Raw genomic sequence first — 15,991 nt, forward strand, 5'->3', positions numbered from 1 at the left:
CGGCAGATCCCTAGCCTCCCATCGGGAACTGTTGCGTCACTCTCCCATAAGGAAACATACGGCGTTCGTTTTTTGTGTGTGCACATGCATGTGTGGGCGGGGCAGCTGTCACTTTGTAAAGCGGCTTGATGATGATAGGGGCCCCCTATCTACTACTATTAGAGATTGCCATGAACTGGTTTGTGTTGGTTTTTGGTTTGTTTGATTGCCCGAACTGGTGGTAAACAAAGGTTTGTGGTTCATTTGATTTCCCAAACCGGTTCATTTGGTTAGGGATGTGTAGAATAGTTCATCATGAGTTAGAGATGCCAAATTCACCACGAGTCCTCAGTAGGCTCTCCTGCACCCACCCTCCAAGTTTGGTGAAGACTTGATTTGGAATGTCCAAGTTATAGCACACCCCCAAGGCAGGTGCCTTCAGGAAATCTCAGCTTCAGTTCTCATGACAACTAACTCTTCTCTCTTCATGCTGCAAAATGAGAGGCTGAGTCTGCTCTCCAGCAGAGCAGAATGGGAGCTCCTTGACTGGCTCCCAGGGCTGCCAATCAAGGTATGGACAACTGAAATGGTTGTATCTAGGGCTCCCAGAAGTTTACCCCTAGCACTGCTTAGGAATTTATTGAACTGGCACCAGGTTGTTTGGAAAACGAACTGCAACGAACCAAACCAACCACCAACGAAAAAGGCGGTTCATTTTCTGGTTCGGGAATGGTGTGACCAAATGAACTGGTTTGAAACCGCAATTCATTTTTCGGTTCATGATCTTACCTATTGTTTTTCTCTCACTATATTTTGACACATCTACTCCATGCCTGCTACATGAATTTTCAGGCCAAAACCTAAATTTATCAATGGAACTTGCAATACTGCAGGAGAATGCCTTCAAATTGCTTGAGACAGATTTGAGAACAAGACGTATTATTCCCAACAATTTTGGATTATTTTAATGTCAAAAGTCATGTTAATGCCTGAGTGATTTCTAATTTGACTTTTTTACAGTTTGCAGTTTTGACTTGTAGGAAACATTACAGCCAGCGGTAATGCTTTTTCCTTGCTATGATATCTTTATGTACCAAAGGAACTGCAATTCCCAAGCATCATAATAAATTAATGTAAGCAGGAAAAGATGAAATCTGTAATTTGCTCAAACCATGTTCAGTGGGAGACCATCCATAGAACTGACACAACATTATTCCCATTTCATCTGTACAATTAAAATATTTGATTCACAAGTTATCTTAAGGAGTATTTATAATCAAGCTGTAACCTATATTCAGTTCCCAAAGCAACCTTTCCTTCTTTCCAGAACCTGATTCAGACAGCACCTGAAAAGCCTGCTTCCAGCCTTCTAATTCTGTGCTCTTACTAAGGAAGGATCCTTGGGTGCTCTGGCCTTCTAACATAGCCTTGGTCCTCGGGGGGGGGGGGGGGTATGTCCCAGCATGAAGAACTGCTCAGCTAATAAACTAAGTCTGCATAAGGAACTGCTCAGTATTATTAAATTAGGAAGCTATCCTCTTCCTGTCTCTCAGCCACAATGTTAACATTAACAATTACTGCAATTATTAGGTCACTATTAAATAGTTTTGCTCCATAGATAACTGCAAATTAATTGCCTTCAGATTCTATCTGATGAACAGTTTTGTTCTGATGATGGAACTCTCTTCAAAGGACTCAAAACATCCCACATAGTCATCTTTCATATAAAGCATATCATATCATATCAATTACACCTACATGTATAGCACACTTTTGATTTTAACACTTGCGATGGAGTCGCTATATACTGGCACTTAATGAATCTGCTGGCATTAGAATGTGGCTAATGATACACTTCACTTCTCTTCTTATACTCTGCTATGTTTCTCTACATCCTCAGTTTGTCCCTTACAATATTCCTTCACCCTTGCCCACTATATGCCACATGATCTTCTGCCTTCTAAATCCCTGAAATTCTGGAACATCTGCAATTCAATCTACTGGTTAGCTGAACTGCTGCGCATCCCTTCCTCTACCAGTCCTGCCCCAAGCAAAGCTCATGTTAAATAGCAGTGCTTGTGAGATTAAACTGCAAAGTGATTAAAATTCCCATTATTTTGGAAATGTGTTCTACACACCAGGAGTATGCTGCAAGACATTTTTGCAGGCAAGAAAACATATGCTGACAATAGGCTTCCCAACCCTCCCGCCCAGGCAGGGGACCCCAGGTTTTCCACCCTCTTCCCCCGCTCCCCAAAAAAACGGAAGCGGGGGGAGGGGGAAACGGCGCCGGGGAGCATGGCGAGCTGCCCCAGCCCAGAGCGGGCGAGGCCGCCGCGCCGCCCCGCTGCCGCCCCCTCCCCGCCCACCGTAGCTGGGGCTCGTGCTCAACTCACAAAGAACTACAGCTCTCATGAGCCTCCCCCCACAGGACGCTCTCATGTGCGTCACGAATGCGCGACATGGACATCGAGGCATCGCGGCACTCCCTGTTGGGAATCCCCTCCCTTTTTCGCCGGTGACGTGCACTCTCTCAGGCGTTCAGAGTTTCGCCGGCTGGCGGAGGGAGCGGACGCATGACCCATGGCGGAGAGAGGGCAGGCATGGCCCTGAACAGCGGGGGAAACCCCTTCGAGGGGGACCCGGGGAATCCCTTCCAGGTGCGTCAGCAGGCGGGGCGGGGGGATCCCTTGGGTAACTGTGGCCCGGGAACAATTGGGGACTTACCTCGGTATGGATCACCAACTAGGGTAATGGGTGTTGGTTGGGGTGATGAACCGCGGGTCCTGCTGGGCAGGCATAGACTTGGCACGGGGTGGGAGTAGGGTTGCCAATCCCCAGGCGGTGGCAAGTTTGGAGCCCTTCCCCCCCTCCCCCCCTTTCAGGGACATCAGAAAGCGGGGAGTGGGGGGAAGCAAATAGCTGCTGGGCACTCCATTATTCAGTATGGAGACCATCTCCATACTGAATGATGAAGAATTGATCCCCAGGTATCTGAGGCTCTGGGGGGACCCTGTTTTTTTTTTTAGATAGAGGCACCAGATTTTCAGCATAGCTTCCAGTGCCTCTCCCCAAAATACCCGCCAGGTTTTAAAAAGATTGGACCAGGGGGTCCAATTCTAAGGGCCCCCAAAGAAGGTGCCCCTATCCTTCATTATTTCTAATGGAGGGAAGGCATTTAAAAGGTGTGCAGTCCCTTTAAATGTGATGGCCAGAACTCCCTTTGGAGTTCAGTTGTACTTGTCACAACTTTACCCCTGGCTCCACCCTCAGTGTCTCCTGGCTCCATCCCCAAAGTCTCCTGGCTCCACCCCCAAAGTCCCCAGATATTTCTTGAATTGGACTTGGCAACCCTAGCTGACAAGAATCAAAGAAAGGAATACCTGTGTTTGAATCTTAAATCCCCTCTCATTAAATCAATCTTAGGCATCTACAATATTGTGTGTATTGGGGGGGGGGGAGAGAAGAGCTTTTCAGCCATGAATTACTTGATGGTATTTTCGACAGGCACATATTGATTGTAAATGCCATTGTGGTGTACAGATAAAAATAGAGCACAGTTTCATGTTGCTACTGGTAATATCTGGGACCAAGGAAAATAACACAAGGATAGCCCCTGGAGAAGACTTACTGCCCAGTTCCAGCACCAAGTTAATTGAACAAGGAGAGGTTACAACAGCATAGTGAAGTTACAGTGGTATATGGGTGTTGTTATGGCTTTGTCAAGTATCATGTGGATGAAACCACAGTGGGAGAAGTAATGGATGGATTTGATAGAATGAAAGGACTGGTTAAATGATTGTCTTAATTTGAAGGCTATCTTCCTGCATAATAAAGCTCTACCTTGCCAACTAGTGTAAAGTTAAAACAGCAAAATAACTGCCCTACATAAATATGTAGCATGCAGAATAATACAGTGTAGCCCTATCTTGTCAGATCTTGGAAGCTAAGCAGGATTGGTAATTGGATGGGGGATCACCAAGGAAAACTCTATGAAGAAAGGCAATGGCAAACCACCGCTACTTCTCACTTGCCTTGAAAAACCTTTTATGGGGTCACTATAAATTGGTTGAACTTGTTGACATATGCATACATAAGTAAATATGTAGTGATTTAAGACAGTAGAGAGCCAATGTCCACTATTTCCCTCTCTGCTTCCTGTCCCCACAGCTACTGTGAAGAAATGGATACAAACTAACTCTACAGCCATTCACAGCTCACAGGTAGTAGCCCTAGCAAGAAAACATAGCTCACAACAATGTGAAGCTACACTGCTCTGTCTCAGTGTTTAGAGAACCCCTGGCAAAGAAGTGGGGACTGTGATGATGAAGGCCTTTAGTATAATAGTCTAGTGCAGGGGTCCCCAACTCCTGGGCCATGAACCGATCCTGGTCCATGGCTTGTTAGCAACCAGGCCATGAGTTGTATAATTATTTCATTATATATTAAAGGTAATGGTAGTCCCCTATGCAAGCACCAGTTGTTTTCAACTCTAGGGTGACGTTGCTTTCACAACGTTTTCACAGCAGACTTTTTACGGGGTGGTTTGCCATTGCCTTCCCCAGTTATCGACACTTCCCCCCCTACCTGAATCAGCTTCTGCTGGAATTGAACTCAGGTCGTGAGCAGAGGGCTCTGACTGCAGTACTACAGCTTTATCACTCTGCGCCACGTGGCTCATTATATATTACAATGTAGCAATAATAAGACATTGGATTTATATCCTGCCCTCCACTCCAAATTTCAGAGCAGCTCACAATCTCCTTTATTTTCTTTCCCCACAACATACACCTTGTGAGGTAGGTGGGGCTGAGAGAGCTCTACCAGAAGGTTCCCTTTCAAGGATGACTCTGCGAGAGCTATGGCTGACCTAAGGCCATTTCAGCAGCTGCAAGTGGAGGAGTGGGGAATCAAACCCAGTTCTCTCAGATAAGAGTCTGAGCACTTAACCACCAAACCAAAATAAAGTGCACAACTGTATCTTCCCAAAACCATTGCCCCACCCCCAGTCCATGGAAAAATTCCACAAAACCAGTCCCTGGTGCCAAAAAGGTTGGGGACCGCTGGTCTAGCACACTAGGGCACATTTCTACATTGAAAAGCACAATGAACTCTGAAAAACAAACAGCAATGAAGAGCAATGAATGCATAGCAGTGCACTTGCATAAGTTTATAGCAAGCATTACTAATCGCACCTGGCTTCACCCACTGTGTTACTGACAGAATTATTAAATATTGCCTTTGATGTTCAGTTGGTGAAAATAGCTACAAAGGCAGAGCTTAGTGAGAGGAGGGATAGTGTTAGATCTGTTATCAATGTTTATGGAGATAGTCCTCTGATCAACCCCTTTTATTAGAGTCAATAACTAGGCCAAATATAAATTAAAATGAGTTTTACTATAGAGAAAATAACAATTTAAATATATGCACACAAATTGGGTGACATACATGCAAGATATTGAAATAAAAGTAAGTAGCGGGTAAAAGAGAAGGGGAGGAGATTTATGAGTAATACTTTGCAAGATCTTGGAAAATGGTTCAGCCTGTTGACAGAAGAGAGGGATGTGTGCAGAATGACCAGCGCTATACACACGAGACCTGATATGGACTGGGGTGCTGCTTTGTGATTGGTCAGCAGAACACATGGCATAGCAGAATTGGGTGTACCTGAAAATGTATCCTATAAAGGTATGTTAATGTGAGTGAGCTAAAATGACAATGACATAATGGGTTTAGGAGATCCTAACAAAAAGCAATGTTTGAGTTTCCCCAGGTGCTAAACAAGAAGAAAGGCATTTCTTAACAGGTGTGATGAGATATTCCATAGCAGGGGTGGCCAACGGTAGCTCTCCAGATGTTTTTGCCTACAACTCCCATCAGCCCCAGCCAGCACGATCAATGGCTGGGGCTGATGGGAGTTGTAGGCAAAAAACATCTGGAGAGCTACCGTTGGCCACCCCTGTTCTATAGGGTGGTAACCTGGTGGAACTGACCAGATAATAATTCCTTGATAGCCATGCAGGAAGTTAGGACATGTAAATGTAGACAAACGTTGGAGGATTTGTGTACACAGACGAGGTTATTAGCTAGAGGGAAGAAATACTATTAATACCATAGTGTGGCAGGATTCCTTAGAGGAAGACAGATATTCAGGCCTCTTTTTGGGCAGGAGCTCACAAGAGCAGAGCTCCAGAACCTCTACATTTTATTGCGTTCTTTCTTTCTTACTGGTTTCTGAGCTCCACTGTTCAGACCCCCTGTGAGAATTTTGCTGAACTCTAACATTTGACAAACTTTCTAATATCCCCCCCCGCAAAAAAGGGGGGGGGGGAATAACCAAAACATATAAAGCAGACAGATGGAAATCTTCCTCATACCATGTGGCCACATAGGAGAAAGTAATTTTAAAAGTATGACGGAAGTAAGGTTTTATTATGACAATTAGAATTCCAGAAGCATTTTAAAGTAGATGCTGAGCTGATATAATTTAGTACACCTTCTGGTGATGTCAAGGGTGTATGGCAAATGCAAATAAGCTATGCAAATGAGTTGTGCTAAGGAGCTCCAGCACCTCTTTTTCTACAAAATGACCCTACAGAACATAATCCATTCATACCACGGAGGATGTACTAGAGGTATGATCCTTTGTTATGTGCCTTTTCTGACAATAGGTAGCCTCTTAGCCCGTTATAAACTGGGACCTTTGGATTATGGCCAGCTGCCCATCCTTTGTTTCCCAGAAGAGGGAGAAGGCTGGAGGGGAGGGGGGCGGGGAGATGCATAGAGGAATGTTGCAACAAGTTTGTTGTTTTGAATCTTTGTCTATCTCAGGTCCAACAATGGCTCCAAGCAAGCCCATCATTAGTGCCAAGCCTGGCTTTCTGGGTGTTGGGGTGTCTCTGCTCTCGTGGAAGGACCACCCCAGGCTGGAGAATGGGTACCCTGGCAACAACTGTATTGTGGTGGTGGGCGGGTTGTTTGCTTTTGTTTTGCTGCTGGGAGGTAGGCTGGTCCCACCTAGCAGGCAGAGAATGATGCCTTTCCCAAATCAAATTGAAAACTGGGGGGAGAGACTTTCGGGCTCAGTCATCTTGCCTTCAGAAGTATCCGCAGATCGTCCTCCTGCGGTGCCTCTGATTCTGGCTTTTGGAGGGGGGGTCACCGAAGTGGCACCCTCCTAGAAAAGCCCTGGAGGGGTTTTTTCTTCGGCATGGGACTTTTGCAGGGAGCTAGGGATTCAGCAGCGGCTGTCCCTGTGCTTCCTGCATGTCCCGAGGCTCCACAGCCATGAAAGTTGGTGCACCAACAGAAAAAGATGAACGCCCGACTTCTTTCTTTCTTTCGCTTTTCTCAGTATGCCTTTGATGTAGCGTCTTTCTATTCCTAATGTGGCAATTCTACTTAACAAGTGACTTTTCAATACCGCTGGCTAATGGGTCGCTTTGCATAACAACGAGAGGCTAGCTCAAAGAAAGAGAAATGAGGCCTCAAAAAGTCTACGAGCAATCTTAAGTATTGCTAACTATTTAAATTGGATTGAATACAAATACTAAAACCGACCCGGATTACTATTGGACATATACAAAAGAGACCAACATTAGACTGCAATGATCTGAACATAAAGGAGATATATTTTAGAGAGATCTGTCTCTGTCGCCTGACTGTATATGAAATGAAACATTTGAAATCTCAGCTGGAGCTCTTGTGGAATGTGGATTTAACAGGACCCTGAAGCTACTTTTCAACTTGGATTAAGAGACTGTTTGCTGTCAGAGAAAATGGCACTGCCTAGCGAAATGTCTTATAAAAAAGATTTCTTATCCAATATCAGTTCTCTGAGACAGGATCTTGGCTCATTAATGCAGCTTATTAGAGAGCAAATGGGTATTCTTATGCTGAAAACTAGTGAAACTGAAAATCTACAGAAGTGTTAAAGAGATTCGGCTGACATCCATGGAATTGGAAAGGGAAAGTGCTACGCTCTGAAACCAACAAAAGAAAACCAAAATGGATCCCTATGTCGCAGCAGTAAAACAAGACCGGAAATTAAGATTCAGTGAAATGATCATATTGATGTAAGAGTTGGATTAATTGTTGAAAAGGTAGATAGTACAACTGTTTTGTAATCTGGTAGATTTGTTTCTAACATGCCTCTCTGGAGAAACTGTTTAGACTGAGATAGATAAATTATTAAGTTGTATTTTTTGTAATTTGTTAAAGATAAAAATATGATTTCTATGTGTCTATTTTAATAAGGATTTTGTTAAACCAACAATTTAATTTGTGCTTATAATAGGGTTATGCTAAATTAGGCAAAATTGGTGCTGAGATGGTTTTGAAAATTTTTTTCTTAACTTTATACACTTATTTGTGTTCAAGAAGAATTGTTGACATTCATATTGCTAGTATTAGTTTATTAAAAATTTTCTGTAATGAAAGAAAGGATGGTAAAATATATGGAGATCTTTATACCTGCAGGCAGAATGATCCGGGTAGTCTATTTGGAGGTAGAATTATAATTGGTATATTTGTACTTTTTTCTGTTTCTGTTTTTCCCATTCTGTAAATGCCCCTTTCCCCCTTTTATGTATCTTTTGTACTGCTTTATCTTTCTGTAGTTAAAACCAATAAAAATTATAAAATCTGAAAACGGGGGGGAGAGGTGGTTACTTAAATATTTTTGTCTATGTCATTGTTCCTGCACTCTGCACCCAAACGTTTCCCTAAACCTCAAGAGTTGTCTCTCAGTGGTAGTAATAAAGCCATCAGACAGGGACACTTTATCCTAAGGAAGTACAGAGTCCTCTTTTTTTGGTAAGACTCTACTTATTACTGATGACCATTCCAATATCTTTTTAGGCAACAAGGCTGCAATTCAGCATGCAAAGAAGCAGGAGATGTTCCCTATTCTGATCCCTCACCATACCAACGACCCCCAAAGGCCTTCAGCTGTGTCTACTGGAAAACCTGATGTTTGTATGTGGGATTGCCACATTTGTGTTATAGCAAGATAAAATATCTTTTGTGCCTCTGAAAATAACCACACACAGCAAAGTAACAGGTGCAGCCCTACCAGAGAGCCAGTTTGATGTAGTGATTAAGTGCACAGACTCTTATCTGGGAGAACTGGGTTTGATTCCCCACTCCTTCACTTGCAGCTACTGAAATGGCCTTGGGTCAGCCATAGTTGTCACAGAGTTGTCCTTGAAAGGGCAGCTTCTGGGAGAGTTCTCTCAGGCCCACCTACCTCACAGGGTGTCTGTTGTGGGGGAGGAAGGTAAAGGAGATTGTAAGCCACTCTGAGACTCTGAGATTCAGAGTAAAGGGTGGGGTATAAATCCATTATCTTCTACCCAGCATGAATCTGCAATGATGGGGGAAAGCTGCATCTATTACTCGGTCTCTTATACCAATTTCAATGGGTGTAGAAACCTTGTTAGAACAAAAAATCTGCACCCCAATGTCTCTGTTTTGCTTTACATTTCAGTTCTGTCTCTGGTATTTTGAGGTGTCTTGGTGTCTTTGGTATTTTGAGGTGTCTGGTATCTTGCTATTTACCTTTGCTTTTGGAATAGTCCAGTGTACAGGCACACTTTCCATAACTACATTCCATCAGAGTTCAAAGTCTACATATTCTTCATAGCCACAGGAACCCAACCAAGTTAAGGGCTCAGGCTCCCAACAAACAGTTCACTGTCCCTTGTATAGTACTATACACTGTCCTTGTATAATGAAACCATGATACATGAAGTAAAGGGCTGAGTAGGATGGATAACAAAGTCTGGTGCTAAAATAATCAGCATCTACTGGCAACCAGATTCACATGAAGGAGACAGGACAATATGAAGGGACTGGACAACATTAAGAGCATTCTAAGAGCAAACTGCCACAGACAGCTCCTAGCATCACCAGCTCTGATTAACAGAATCAGTGCTGTATTTAGCCATTTCCTCTGCAAGTTTGCAGCCAAGGACTGAACTTAGAATCTTTTTTTGGTTGAGCCTGTGTTCTCCTATTGCATCTCATTGGAATCAGTGGTACCAGGCTGTCTGATTGGTACCATCCCATGCAAGAACATGGAAAGGACTGAAGAGGGCATGTTGCAGAGTCAGGCTCCTTGAGACTGTAAAGATTCTATCATCATTTCTTCTGTCATGCATGGTTGCTATTAGACCAGTGGTCCCCAACCTTTTGGCACCAGGGACCGGTTTTGTAGAAGATAATTTTCCCACAGACCGAAGGGGTGGGCGGGGAACAATGGTTACAGGATGATACAACTGTGCACTTTATTTCTATTAGTTTGGTGTGGTGATTAAGTGTGTGGACTCTTATCTGGGAGAACAGGGTTTGATTTCCCACTCCACTTGCAGCTGCTGGAATGGCCTTGGGTCAGTCAAAGCTCTGGCAGAGCTGTCCTTGAAAGGGCAGCTTCTGGGAGAGCTCTCTTAGCCCCACCCACCTCACAGAATGTCTGTTGTGGGGGAGGAAGGTAAAGGAGATTGTGAGCAGCTCTGAAACTCTGAGATTCAGAGTGGAGGGCAGGATATAAATCCAATGTATTATTAATTCTGCTACTAGTACTACTACATTGCAATATATAAAGAAATAATTATACAACTCACGGCCCAGTCGCTAACAGGCCACGGCCCAGGGGTTGGTGACCTCTGCATTAGACTACTGAGATAGTTTACTGTTTTAACTCAAATGGCATTCCTTTTCTGCCATGGCAAAAAAAAAAGTGGCTGCTTGCACTGTCCTCCCAGGAGACAACCCTTTGCTGAAGAGTTTGGGCTTGTGGCTGTAGGTACTGACAGTTTCCCCAACCACTAAGCTATCTTAGTATTAGATATTAGAGCAGTTTCTGTGGATCACTTATGGAAGTATGCTTGGGCCTTGGTATGTGGGAAAGGGTATGGAAAGGATTCTTGCTAACTGAGATATCACTAAAAGCATGGTTGTGATTGGTGGGTGATACAATGTGTGGTAATAGCTGTTTTTTATAAGTTTGATTTCTTTTTGTACTAGTAATATTATGTTTTGCTACTGAAAGAGCTTGGGATATTAACTGGTTAAAACTGGTATAAATTCTAGCACAGTAATGGCCATTTTAGCAAGAACATGGGATTCCATAGCTGAAACACAGAACTTCCTGTTTGGCTGTTATCTTAAGTAAGTTTACTAAAGAGTAACTGAACTCAGTGGAGCCTTTTTCCAACCCACCATGCATAGGCCTGGGCTGTACAATGATCATTTGTCATTATCTTGGCTAAACATGGCAAATCAGTATACTACACCATGGACAATTTCTCTTTCTAGTGGCATATCAAATCCCCCTTGCATCTCCTACTTTAAGTATACTGGAATTAAAATATTTATTGGCATTTTTCTGGGATAAATTATGGCCAACATTATTAACCTTCCTACTAGTTTTGTGTAGTTGGAAAACTTAAGTGGAATCAACAGTCGGTAAATCTTGGAAGAATGCTTCTCTCTTCTTGCCCCTTATTCGGTGTTTAGCTGGCAAGCATTACTGACCACTGGAGAGACTACTTCATGCAATATCAACACATAATACTGGATGCTTCATACATAATAATATTTATATTATGCAAAGATGTAGGTAATTAAACTGCTACTGTATTATTTTCAATAAAAATGTCAATGAATTTTAAATTTGACTTAGCACATTCATTTGCAAAATTTAAAATAATGAACGCTTCAGATGGCTTAGCAGAATAAAAAAACCTAATTAAGTCTTGACCCACCTCCAAACCATAATACTTCTTAAAATTGTGACCAATGTGTTTGGTAATAGTCACCTATCTTTTAATATACATGGTGATACATGCCCTGAGCCCGCTGCGGCGGGGAGGGTGGGATATAAATAAAATATTATTATTATTATTATTATTATACACACCCTCATATAAAATTCATCTGAAACCTAAGTATACAAGGTGGAATTGTAATTACATTTAACTTTCATCTACTCCCTTTAAATAGTAATGCTTTCCTTTGAAAAGCTGTGCTTCCTAATGGATTGCCATCTGTTAAACCTTTTGCCAGGAAATATTTATCCTGCTTAATGTAGTCAGCACTGGGGCAGAGCTGCAGATTACACCCTGGGATTCTAAGAAAAAGGCAGGAAAACTCTTCTCATTAAACAGTGTTCTCTCTTTCCTTTAACTGTTTATCTAAACTAGGGTGGGGAACCTTTTTTCTGCCAAGGGCCATATTGATATTTATAACATAATTCATGGGCCATACAAAATTATCAACTTAAAAAACAGTGCTCTGTTGAGGAAGAACGATTCAGACTAGCAAAATTAATGCAAATAATTGTTTCTCTATTTGAAGTCATGTGGGGAGAGCCTAATCTGGCACACACACACGGCCTGCCACCCTAGGCAAACACATAGGTCCAGGAACTCAGTAGCATATTAGACCACATCCCCTAATATTAGATATTAGGTCACACACTCATTGGCATATTAGGCCACACCATCTGGGATAATCAAGAGAGAAAGAAAGGGAGAAAGGGGGTAGGAAAGGGAAAGAAAGAAATGGGGGGAAGAAAGGGAAATGAAATGGAGGGAAGAAGGGATAATAAATGTAGAAAAGGGGTGAAGAAATGGAAAGAAAGGGAAATAAAGAAATGGGGGAAGAAAGGGAAGAAAGGGGAATAAAGAAAGGGGAATAAAGGGAAACAAAGAGATGGGGAGAAGAAATGGAAAGAAAGTGAAATAAAGAAATGAGGGGAAAACTTACCTGAACTGTGACAGTAACTTTTCCAGGCTCTGCAGCAATTCTGGCTGGCCAGCCATGCCCCAGGGAGGCTGCCGCACAGTACATCTGGGCCCTGTGATCCCTGCCTGGCCCCAGGGAGGCTGCTACACAGCATGGCTGAGTCCCACAATCCTCGCTGGCCAGCCAGGCCCCGGAAAGGCTGCCACATGGCTTGGTTCGGCCCAGCAATCCCCCGAGGGCCACATCAAGTGATCTCGAGGGCCATATATGGCCCTTGGGATGGAGGTTCCCCACCCCTGATCTAAACTGTTTTTGTATACCATACATTATACACTTCAGAAATCAATTTTAGTAAAGATTATGACCATCAAACAAATACCTCTAGTCTTCGTCAGAATCCAGAAAAGTTGTCTAAAGTTTAAACAAATTTAAACTGAGATCAACAGAGTTCTTTTTCATAGAATGGACAAAAATAATCTTTATATGTTTTCTATATCGACTCATTTGTAATCCTCAACAGATAGTGTATTTATAGCCAAACTCCTGATTCTAATAATTCTTAAGTGATATAGAAGCCCTGTGAAGTGGCTTTCAGGTACACACAGTACAGATTTCAAAATAAATGCCTGAAGTTCCTTGAACGCTGTATACCAAGAGAGTTAATTTGATTTCACTAAAATGCACAAAACAAGCAGTGGCAGAGCAAATAAGATGATCAACTGTTCTCTAATTTGTAATGTTCCTTGTGGGGACAAATGCTTATGAAGGGGAATCCTAACATCTTCATGACACATATTTTACCAATGGATTTCAAATTCCCAATGTAGCTTTGGGTTTGCTTGGTAAAATTTGATTTTTTGAAAACATAATTGTAGCATATCTACCTCTTAAATTAATTATAACAAACAGCAGTGCAGCATGGTTCTGCAATTGCACTCTTAGAGATGAAGAAATTATATAAGAACAGACATCAATGCCAAACACAATTACTTATTTTTTGGTTTCTACGTTGCCTTACAATTCTCATAGCAGCAACATCAAGTTAGAAGCTGACCGGCGAAGGATGGACTGGTTAGTTAAGATCAATACGTGACATCCAGAAGACCATCTAATTCCACTCCATTTTGGCCCTCATTGTCCACTTAAAATGAGGGATCATGATGATGGCAGGGTTGGTAGAATCAAGAATGACTAAAATTCTCCCTTTATGAATGTACAGATGCCCTATAATTATAGGGCTGTCATCCAAGGTGATAAATAAATAAAGAGAGCCCCGTGGTGCAGAGTGTTAAAGCTGCACTACTGCAGCCCTAAACTCTGCTCATGATCTGAGCTCAATCCCCGGCGGCAGCTGGGTTTTCAGGTAGCTGGCTTGAGGTTGACTCAGCCTTCCACCCTTCCGAGGCTGGAAAAATGAGTACCCAGCTTGCTGGGGGGGGGGAGTGTAGATGACTGGGGAAGGCAATGGCAAACCACCCCGTAAAAAAGTCTGCTGTGAAAACATTGTGAAAGCAACGTCACCCCAGAGTCGGAAATGACTGGTGCTTGCACAGGAGACCTTTCCTTTCCATCCAAGGTACACTTAGCTGGAAGCTGATCTTTTGGAATTATGACTTAATTTTGGGAATTATCCATAGTACACCACTGCCCGCCACCCCCAAGACCTAGCACCTTGGGTATAAACCTTCAACCTGGCAACTTTATCCCACTTTACTCCCCATTCTCTCACTTCCTTCAAACACCCCATCTCTTAATTCTTGGGTTCTCTTCCTTCTGAATCCTCCTCCGTGAGTTTACCCACCAGTTTCTCCTTCCCATGTTAGAGCAGCCTGTGCTACCGATCCCAGCCAACTGTTATTGAAAGATGCACCCCACAGCACAATATAATACTGATTGCTGTGGTTTCTACCACAAGCATTTAATCCAGATTGGGAGCTTTCTCTCATTTTGCCACTGCATTTTACAGAAGGTTTATAGAAGGGGAGGGGCAAAACCACTCACCAAAAAGTAATCTAATTGAAAGGCAAATGTAAACCAGGTAGCACTTCTGCAGCTGCACTTGGTAGTGCAGTAAAGACAGACTGCAATTCTATGCAATAGCTATATGTAAAAATAAATTAATCATGCAAAAAATCAGAGAGCCTAGCACAGCACACAATAGCCACAGGCTATGTGAATACCCAGACCACATAAATTATCATAGACCCCTTCACACATTTTACCTGCTTAATCCAAATTGTTAAAAAACAAAACAAAACACTGAAATCCTTCCCCTTTTCCAATGAATTATTTTCTATGAAGTTTGGTCCATGTTTAACGACTGTTGGTCTAGACTGTGTTTGTTTTATTTCTTTTAAAAGTGGGTTCTTGCTGTATCTCCAGGCAGGTTGATCCTATGGCTTCAACACTGTGCTCTACCGATTAACCATTATGGCAAACGAGGCTCGCACACTCGTGTAAAGTTTTCACCCAGCCCTTTCCCCTTTCATACCATCTCCTCATGCATGTGCCCAGCCCTTTCAGCAGCCCTAAGTCCCCAGTGCTGAGGAACAGCTAACCCGTCTCGGAGGGCGTATTGTGTCCTATTCTCCTTCCAGTTCGGCAACAAGCCTGGAACCCCAGGTGCGGGTTAAGCGCGCTGCTGCCGGCTGACCAACGTTGCTCCTATGGGAATGGGACCCAGCCTGCGCTTATCTCACAGCCCGCTCAGGCAAAGGCAGAGGATTGGGCTCTTGGGGACGGAGCTTCAGTACAAGCGCGCTCTCTACAGCCTTTTGCGGCGGAAAGGGCAAAGGGGGAAAGCGGCTATCCTTCCAGGCTGCCATTGCAAGTGAAGCCGGATAAGGCGCCAAGCAGTGCGCTTACCTCTGTCCAGGCTCAGCGGCTGGACCACTGTCAGCGTCGTCGCCATGTCTGCAGCGCCACCGAAGCTGGAGTGACGCTCGATTCCAGCATCAGCCGGGAGAGTGATTGGGAGTGGGAGGGGGAAGAGGGTGGGGCTTCGGGAGGAGGACGGAGTGGGCAAGGGGGAGAGAGGCACGCGCGAACGTGTATGTGCATGCGTATTGAAGGGCGGCGGGGGGCAATAAGGATGGCGCAAGCGTGTGTGTGCAGGGAGGTGGTTGGAAACGCTGGGCTGGAATAGGGCTTGCAGAGAAAGCGCATGAGACAGGGGTCAACCGGAGGCCAGCTGCAGCCCTGAGCAACGGTCATGGCGTCATCTGAGATTGGGGCGGTCTTCCAAAAGAGTCTGGGGAGAGTCTCT

At 43.6% G+C, this 15,991-nt stretch overlaps 1 protein-coding gene across 2 annotated transcripts in view; it reads right to left on the minus strand.

The window, feature by feature from the left end:
• LOC132590752 (protein lin-7 homolog A) overlaps window positions 1-15,731 on the minus strand; it is a 104,092-nt gene extending 88,361 nt beyond the window's left edge. Inside the window, exon 1 of one of the 2 annotated variants that reach the window (XM_060263664.1) lies at window positions 15,592-15,731. In XM_060263664.1, coding sequence (XP_060119647.1) covers window positions 15,592-15,637 — 46 coding nt within the window. In that variant the 5' untranslated portion in view covers window positions 15,638-15,731. The remainder of the gene's footprint in view (window positions 1-15,591) is intronic. The other variant, XM_060263665.1, reaches the window with a different exon arrangement.
• Window positions 15,732-15,991: the final 260 nt, after the last annotated feature.

This window comes from Heteronotia binoei, unplaced genomic scaffold (genome assembly GCF_032191835.1).
Source record: "Heteronotia binoei isolate CCM8104 ecotype False Entrance Well unplaced genomic scaffold, APGP_CSIRO_Hbin_v1 ptg000648l, whole genome shotgun sequence".
Classification (NCBI taxonomy): Eukaryota; Metazoa; Chordata; class Lepidosauria; order Squamata; family Gekkonidae; genus Heteronotia; species Heteronotia binoei.